Genomic DNA, 9,001 nt, shown 5'->3' on the forward strand with positions numbered 1-9,001 from the left:
TCTGGGCAAATGAGGCAGCAGAGATCTTGAATAAGAGTTTGGATTTCTTCCAAGTAGGGGATATTAGCTATAATGGTGACAATCATTTTCTTTTCATTTTAAAAACTAATATATAAGCTAATATATGGTTCTGATATTCCTGTTTTGGAAATAGCTCGTTAGAAGGGATTTCAGAATTCATTTAATCCAATATCATCATATTCCTTTTAGAACACATTTAAGTATTATACGATCTCTTCCTGAATACCCTGGAAGTGAGAAACTCACTAACTCATGGGGTAACTCATTTCATTTTAGAATCTGTTGTCATTTTCCATCTTCTTCTTCCCCAAGAGAGAGCCAAAGCCTTTCAGAAGAAAGAAATGTTTTTATTGATAGTGATCATGTGATACTACAAAAATAAAAATAAATAACAAAAATAATTATTAAATATTCAGTGCAAGGGGCCGGCCCTCAAGTTACATAGTAGGATTTGGAAAAACAGGTAGGGTAAATATCAAAGAGGAATGAGGATATGGAAGAAACCTAGACATTCAGTGTCGGTCACAGTCATCCCAGACCCCCCCTCATAAAAGGATTGAGGAGGGTAAATCAGGAGAACAGAGATAAGACTGGACTGTCTGGGATACATCATTGTCTACACAGCTAGGGGAAGCACCCAAGTGCACACACACATCCCAAGACCAAAGGACATTTGAATGCCCGAGAATGGGTACATTCAAAGCCACGTGCATAAGGACATTCTACTTCCTGACTAGTCCACTGGACTATCTCATTAGAGTCCCCATCCCTGTTGTCTATTTCCACACTGACCATAGTCCCGTGAACTCCAAGGGCCCTGATCTCAGAGTTCAATTCATAATTGCATTTTGTAAACATTTGGACTTGGGCCCCACGGTGATGGCAGATTGCCCTGGGGAGCCGACTTCTTCCTCTCCAGATCCAGTTTGGGATTCACCAGTAGTGAGTAACCAGATGCTCTTACGAGCCTAAAATCTGTGAAAACTCTAAAACACCTGCTCTGACCCTGGCCAAGGGGTCTGAGATAACCAGTGTCTAAGCCCCAATGTGAAGGTTAAATCTGTCTTCAAGTTCCCCAGCAAAAAGCCCACATAGAGAGAACATCTCTCCGGAGAATGTCTTCTCGGGGTCCAATGTGCCTGGTAGAGATGACTCAGGGCAAGAGGGAGTAGCATGGCTTTCTCCTTCCTAAGTTTCCAAGGTCTTCTCAGATGGGGCCAGGAAGGCCTGTGTGGGCCTGGATCCAGGGCAGGAAGTGAGAGACACGAGCATAAACGCCTGGTCTGTTCTTTTCGGCACAGCCAAGACCCCAGCTCACAACACCAACCAGAGCCATGCGGCCAGCAATGGGGCAGACCAGAGGCCCACCTGAGTCTCCCTGGGAAAGACAAGAAACAGTAGGTAAGTTTCTGGGAAAGAAAACCAAAGCTGACCTAGAACAGCCCTGTTGTCAAAGGGGTACTTTACCATGACTTTCTATAAAGACATATTTTTAATGGCAAAAAATTCTGATTTTTCATGTCATGGTGCTATTTACTTTGTGGTACGTAAATCCCCTATGTTTCAATGAAGGCTCCAAGCATCTGTTGGATTGCAATACACAGCAGACATAATTTACAAACCTTACCTGGTCCTTACTCTATCTTTTTTTTTCCTTTTCTCTCTCTCTCTTTTTCTGTCTCTTTCAGGGACAGACAGACAAGAGAGAGATGGAGGAATTTTCCCAGTTAAAAGTCTTTTATGACATTCTGGCCCTTATCTTCAAGGCTTCCACAATCCATCCCTACCTTACCTGCATAACCTTTGTTTTCTGTTTCTTCCTAACATGAACCTTCTGCTCTAGTTGGGCCAACTTCTCCATGCCTTGCTACTATGGCACATTCATTCCTGCCTTTGAAGCTCCAGTCATGTCCTTCTTTACCCAGAATGCTCTCCCCTTTCTCTTGACCATCAACCAATCAATCAACAAGTGTTTATTAAATACTTCCTGTGTGCCAGGAATAAAAAAAATTAAAAATGAAATTATTCCTACCTACAAGGAGCTGACTTATTATCATCCAAATTATACCTATTTATTTACCAAGCCCAAGATCAAATCTTTCCTTGTCTGTGAAGCATTCTCTGATGATTCTTCCTTGTATTGCCCTCTCTCCCCTCAATCTCCTTATGATTTATAATCTATAATATTACATTTTACATTTAAAAATAATCTATCTTCTAGCTAACTAGATAAGAGACTTCTAAGGTCAAGGATTATGTCTTGTATTTCTGTATCCCCACAGTGCCAGGCCTGAACTGGATATATAGAATATCCTTTAAATATATATTTATTGAAGAAAATCTTGTGCTTTTTAATAATGAAGGATACCAGAGGAAGGAGTCTGGGGTATATAGAGGAGAAAAACTCCTCCTTAGGAATGGGTATAGGAGAAATGGTGGGAAAGCCTTGGTGAAGGCTGTGAGGTGGGGAGCGAAGGACCAATTCTCTTACCTGGCAGGCATCTGAGGACCACTCAGGATGGGCAGCACACACCATCTGAAGTGTGACTTCAGAGCCATAATACTCAGGTTGTTGACATTCCTTGTGTGAAATTGGTCTCACAACTGCCATTTTGAGGTATTCTGGATAGATGTAGTCATCTGGGAAGATAGTGGGGATAATGGCTTGAGTTAAAATACTTTCTTGTTGTTTTTTCCTTTCCTGACCTCTCTTTCCCCAAAACCAGGAGATACTGTCTCTGTCAGGAAAAGTCCCCACTTTCTCTTCAACCCCAAAACAGCAATATGAGGCTAGGGAATTCCATTGACCTACAGCTGCTACTGGCTATATCTATTTCTAATGGCTCCATATCCATCTCTGCAGGCTTCCCAACCTCCCAGTATCTGACTTTTTTACTTTCTCTTGCTCCAAGCCTCCCAGTTTGCTTCAATTGACCTGATTCCCCTTGGATCTCCCACCACCACCCTAGTCCCAAGTGTCACTCACTATGCTCTTCAAATCCAAAGCCAGTGACCTCGCACTCACTGCCGAAGGGGATATCTGCATGTGCTGGGGGGAGGCATATGGTCTGCACCGTTCTGGAGGGCTCTGCACATTTACCAGTTCTGGAACGGATCTTTAGCAGGGCTGTGGAAAAACATGAGAGGGGGGAGAATGAGAAGAGAGGAGCATGACATAATGAATGCCAGGGGCCTGGACTTGCAGTCACAAAAACTTGGACTCTAATCCTGCCTTGGACACTAACTAACTTTGTACCTAAATCACTTAACGTCTATCCATTTTATTTTCTTCCTCTGTAAAATAGAGGAATCTAAGTTTATGATCCTATGAATGGCAGACCCAAGGGAAGGTCAGGTAGAGGCCATCCTGCTGATCAGAATCACACAAAGTTAGTCCTGCATGGGACCTTACAGATAAAGAAACTGAGGCAGAGAAAGAAGTGACCGCCTCCTAGTTCCCCTGAAGTCCCAGCTTAAATTTTAGCTTCTGCAAAAAGACTTTCCTGGTTTCCCTTAATGCCAGAATCCCTCAGAGATTATCTCCAATTTATTCTGTACATATCTTGTTTCTACATAATTGCCTGCCTATTATCTCTCCTTAGGTCTTGAGGGTAGGGACTCTGTTTTGGTGTGGTTTTTTTGGCCATCATTTTGTATGCTCAGAACTTAGCATGATTCTTGGCATATAGTAGGTGCTTTATAAATAATTCTTGACTTAGTGACTTGGTCAAGATCATTTGGAAAGCCATAATGGGATTTGGGATAAGAATCTAGTTCTCATGACTGCTCACACTATTTATTGCATCATGTTGCCTCCAAGGGCCAAAGGTGGTAATTAAGAAAGGAGGTGGTTTCTTTCTACATCTAAATCAGGTTAGAAACATTCTTCCTAAGGTCAGTTATCACTCAACTCCTACCTGGCGAGCTCAAAGGGCAGGGAACTGTCCCTCCCTCTTCTATAGCTCTTTCCTCTGCTCCTGAATGATCCAGACCAGAACCAAAGGATGCTGGTCCTTTTGAAAAACCTTGGATCTCTGCTGTGGCTTTTAGCTGGATTCCCCTTTTGATGTTGTATATCAAGAGTCTCCAGGCAGGCTCTCAATCCTCCCAATCACCACCTCCCAAGTCCATCTACCTCATGCCGTTGTGATGAATGAGGACATCTGTGTTTCCCCACTATTCCCCCCCCAGTGCTCCCCTCTCGGACTCACCAATATCATTGTGATAAGCGATGGCTCCAGTGCTGAAATTCTCGTGTAAAATCAGCTCCTCGATTTCAAATGGAATCTCTCCAAGGGACTCAGAGTTGCGCTTTGACTGGCCCAGATACAGAAAGTAGGTCTCCCCCCTTCTAAGTTTACTGTAGAGACAGGGTTGAAAACTGTCAAGATCTGGTAATCACTGATGGAAGACCCCATTCCCTGCAGCCCTCAAGAGTCACCTAACCTCACTCTCCCCTCAGCACAGTTGATTAATCCCCTATAGGGAAAGGGATGGCCATTGCCCAGAGGGAGGAGATGGGTGGAGTCATGGGCCAGGGAACCAATGTGAATCTGAGGTGGGCAGACTTACGGAAAGCAGTGGGCAGCACTGATTACCCAGCAGGAACTGATGAGGGCACCCCCACAATTAAAGGAAGTGCTCCCCCCTGGATGCCTCCTGTAGATGGCGGCAAACCAAGGCTGGTTCTCAATGGGAGTTCTGTTTCCCCCAACGATCTTGAAGCGGGGTGTCATCGATTTATGGCCACACTGGAATCCTCCTTTTTCTGTAGGGAAGACAGGGTTTCATAAGGTAGGTTTCTTGGCACAGTCCTAGGTCACTAAGAGTCAGGCAGGACCCCACACCCATCCCACTTCCCTCCCATCCCCAACCCCCCTGATTTTGGGTGAGAATAACTGAACGTGGGTCAGTGTCCAGTTTCAGGTCTGCGTCACTCACCAGTAGGACACTGTGACACTTTGCATTCCCTCACATACTGCTTCCTGCCGACCTGCACAAAACACCACGGCCTTCTCTGGTTGTTTGGGTTTCTGAAAATACATAGGAAAAAGTGAAATATAGGAGGAGTATCATGCAACTCAACTAAAATGTAAAGTTATTCTTCAGTGGGCCAGGCCAGGCTCTGGGAATGAAAAGGCAAAAAGCAAACTTTTTGTTTAGTGGAGGTAGGAATGGAATACAAAATGCATAAAGATAAGTTCCAATGTAAAGAAACACAGAGACCAGAAAAAGAACTAGAGAACATATTAACTGGAGGATACTCCAGAAAGTTTGCTAAGCTGAAAGGAAAATATGGATAATGAAAGAAAGAGCCAAATAGATATGGGAGCCAGTTAAAGAGAATGAAACCTCATGGAAGCATAAGATACCACTATTGGGCTTGGGGAATAAGAAATAATCCTATTTGTCTGGAATGTAGCCTTCCTGAAGGCTACAAAAGGCTTCCAAAGTCAAATAAGTCTAGTGGGGGTAAACTGGATATTGGGAGACTTCAAATGACCAGATAGAGGAGTTTGCATTTTTTTCCCCAAAGGCAATGAGGAATTATATCAAGGATTTTGAGTAGTAGAGTGACAGGGTTAGACTTTGGATAGCATAAAGATTATTTTGGCAGGTGGGATAAAGGATGGATTGAAAAAGGAGAGAAAATGGGAGCAAGCAGACCAATTAAATAGAGTGCTAGCTACATGAGTGGGGAGAGAAAACGTAAGAAATATTGTGAAAGCAGACTTGGCAACTGATTAGATATGGGATATGGGGGATGAAAAAGGGGGAGTGACTCAGAGGATGGGAACCTGAGTGACTAGGAAGATAGTGGTATGTTCAATAGAAGGAGGGAAGTTTGGAGGAGGGAAGTGTTGAGGATTGAGGGTGGGTTAGTGTGCTCCTAATCAGAAATCTGTCTTCCTAGGCTCTCTAGAGAGAGTCTACCCAGCCTCCTTTCCAATGCCCCTCATCCCTTGGGATTTTCCCAGAAAATCTTATCCTGAGGAACCTCAGCAAAGAGTTGGTGTGAAAGGCCCAGGGCCTAGGATTAGCACAAGATGACATCCTTACGAAAATAAATGGCTATAAGAAAAATTTCCTGGAAGTGTTCCATCAAAGAGGGTACAGATGATACATTTTAAAGTTGTGCTAGGAAACAAAGAAATTTGCTCTCTAAAAGATTTATGGTATGAATGAATAAAGATTACAAAACTGGGGAGAAAAAAAGCACATCCTGGGTGACAAGGTTTGAAGAGTTTGGAGTGGGATTGGAGAAAGATAAGGGGGATAGTTGTTATCACTTCCTTCTCACCTGCAATAATTGTGCTTCCCCAAGCCCAACTGCATTGCATCTGGCCGGTTGGCATGGTACAGCTGAGAGGATAAGACAGCTGAGTTCCACTTCAAACAAGGGTTGCCCCAGATGTCCTGGCTGACTGTCCCTCGATAAGAGTGCCCATTACCTTTGTAGCATTTTTGTGAAATGTCTGAGGGATGAAATGGATATAAAGGGATATTGAGATAAGCAAGATATAATACAAGCAATTTAACCAAGCTTTCAGTTCAGGATGGAAATGTAGGAGACTGGGAAGGGGGCCTCCTCCTCCCACCTTGCCCTGCCTCTAGTTACTTCCCTGAATGTGTAACTTTGTAGTAGAAATGCTACTATGGCATTTCCTCCAAGTCAGGAAGATCTGGGTCAAGTCCTGTCTCTGACACATACAGGGTTCTATGACCATGAGCCTCTCAGTGAAAGTCAGAGAAGGTAATGATTAATTGTCGGAGAGTTTTTCCTCTGTGGAAACCCAGGAGTTCCCCACACCAATGAAATCACATATCCAGTCCTCTTTAATCCCTTTCTTGTTCCTCTCTTCACCAGAATCCCTTTCTGAAATCCCTGGACAGCCTCCCCCCACCCCACCCCCCTAGCCTCAGGTGTTAAAGATCAGGCAAAATGCAAGTACCTATCTCACAATGCTCCCCAATGAAATTTTCCGGGCAGGAACAGCGATGAATCTTGTAGTACTTGTAGAATATGCACACACCGTTATTCAAACAGCCACAGTCTGCAGGGGATCAGAGAGATGTGATCAGACCAGGCAGAGGGAGGAGAGAAAACTACTGGAAAGGGCTTATTCATGGGAGAAAGTGGAAGAGGAGGACGCTTCTCCCAGTGGCTTCCCCAAGAAGTCCAAGTAGCAGAGGGCTATGTTGGGGGGTGGGGTACAGAGAGCTACAGAGGGGCAGCTACTCACCTGAATCAGAAGCATAATCACGTTTTCTCAAAGCCTAAAAAAAATAAAAATAAAAATAAATAAGAATGGTAAGAGTGGTCTCCAAGGGGCTTTATGACCTTTCTCTCCCCAAACTGAGATGCTGACAATTAAATCCTTCCTCCTCCAAGAAGCTTTCCCTGACCATTCTAACCCCGCCATTGCTTTTCCTCTCAATTTCACTTATCACATAATCTGCAGTATACCATTTGACATTTATTTAATTATATACCATCTTTTAGTTTTGTTTCATGTGTGCTATAACTTTTATGTGCACACACACACTTATCCATCTTCTCCCTCCACCGCTTCCCAATGGCGAAATCTCCAGATTTTTACCAAGCCATCCCAACCCCCCCCCCAGCATGTGCATTGCAGATATGGAATTTAGCCCCCGTTTTTCCTCCCTTAATTTCCTCCTCTTCTTTCGAGTGCAACAGTTCTCTGGGAGGGTTTCTCTTCCAACTTACTTCCTTCCCTAAATTCTATTCAACCCCAAAGCATGTATTGCCTGCATTACACGGCACTGTACGGCCAATTCTTTTTTTTTTTTTTTTTTTTTTTTTTTTTTTTTTTTTTTTTGGCGGGGGTGGGGGGCGAGAGGGTCATGTCTTTTTTTTTTTTTTTTTTTTTTTGGGTGCAGCCAATTCTGAAATCATGGCCCATTGCCCTTTGGGGAAACTATCTCAGGGGGTTAATCGGGACCTTCCCTCACCAGCTCCCAGCCCCTTGCAGTCTCTCCCTCTCCCCTCAGTTAAAGACTCCCAACCTCCATCCCCCACCGTGGGCCGCAGCGGGACACTCACTCTGCAGCCTGAGGCCAGTACACACAAAAGGAGCGAAGCGAGCAGGACTCTCATGGTGGCTTCTGCTCCGGCACTCAGCCCTGCACGGGAAGGAAGAGTGAGGGTAAGAGGAGCACTGGGACCAGCGCCCGGGGGGTGGTCTCAAATCGGGGGAGGTCCCTGTGCTGGAGCCCTCGCCGCCCCCCGCTCCGCCGAAGGCAGCAGGAGAGCGCCCCGACTGCCTTCCGCTGCGGCGGCTTCTCCGGGTCTCGGACCCTCAGAGGGGGGAGGCAGGGCGGGGAGCGGCCCGGAGGACTGTGACTCAGCCGGAGCCGGGCGAGGCAAGCGAAAGGGGGCAGAGAGGGGCTCCATAGGCCGCGGCGCGAGCATCCCGGCTCGGCGCGCCAGCTCAGGGCGGCGAACTCACTGGTCAGAAGCTCGGTCTGGTGCGGAAGGTCAAGCTCAAGTTCACACTGAGCGCGCTTCTAAGTCCTGATGAACTCCTTGTCTCACTGTCTGGCTCTGCGGAGGCTGAGCCGCCCTATATTGGGCCTCCTTAGCCCCGCCCGTGGAGAAAATCCCGCCTGCCCCAAGCTGAAAATCCCGCCTACCCCTGGAGGAAACCCCTCCCCCCTGCACCCCTCCCTCCCTTTCCCCTCCTGTTCCCTCCCTCCGCCAGCTCCCGCTCCCAGAGCGCTGCTGGGCGAAGTGGGAGAGCACCCCCCAATCTCAGGGGTCCGTTTCCTCCACTAAGGCAGTGGACAGGGAGACCTAAGGGGCAGAGAGAGTCCGGGAAGGTTAGCGCTAGAGCCGGAAAGCTTGATTTGAATATTGACTTGCTTGATCACTGGGAGAATCACTTGCCTCAATTTCCTCCTTTGTACTAAAGGGGCAGGGGAAGGGAGAATGTAATAGCCTTCGAAAATCGCTCTG

General features: G+C 46.0%; 1 protein-coding gene across 1 annotated transcript; it reads right to left on the reverse strand.

Moving 5' to 3' along the window:
- Positions 1-347: 347 nt before the first annotated feature.
- Positions 348-8,650, reverse strand: PLAU (plasminogen activator, urokinase). The gene is made up of 11 exons (XM_074296782.1): positions 8,496-8,650; positions 8,090-8,169; positions 7,266-7,299; positions 6,975-7,076; positions 6,323-6,497; positions 4,963-5,054; positions 4,594-4,789; positions 4,233-4,381; positions 3,008-3,148; positions 2,513-2,661; positions 348-1,399 (listed from the first exon to the last, which is right to left on the reverse strand). The coding sequence occupies exons 2-11, from the start codon at positions 8,141-8,143 to the stop codon at positions 1,229-1,231; spliced, it is 1,263 nt and encodes a 420-aa protein (XP_074152883.1). The 5' UTR covers positions 8,144-8,169; positions 8,496-8,650; the 3' UTR covers positions 348-1,228.
- Between the last annotated feature and the right edge of the window lie 351 nt (positions 8,651-9,001).

Source organism: Sminthopsis crassicaudata, chromosome 2 (assembly GCF_048593235.1).
Source record: "Sminthopsis crassicaudata isolate SCR6 chromosome 2, ASM4859323v1, whole genome shotgun sequence".
In the NCBI taxonomy this organism is placed as follows: Eukaryota; Metazoa; Chordata; class Mammalia; order Dasyuromorphia; family Dasyuridae; genus Sminthopsis; species Sminthopsis crassicaudata.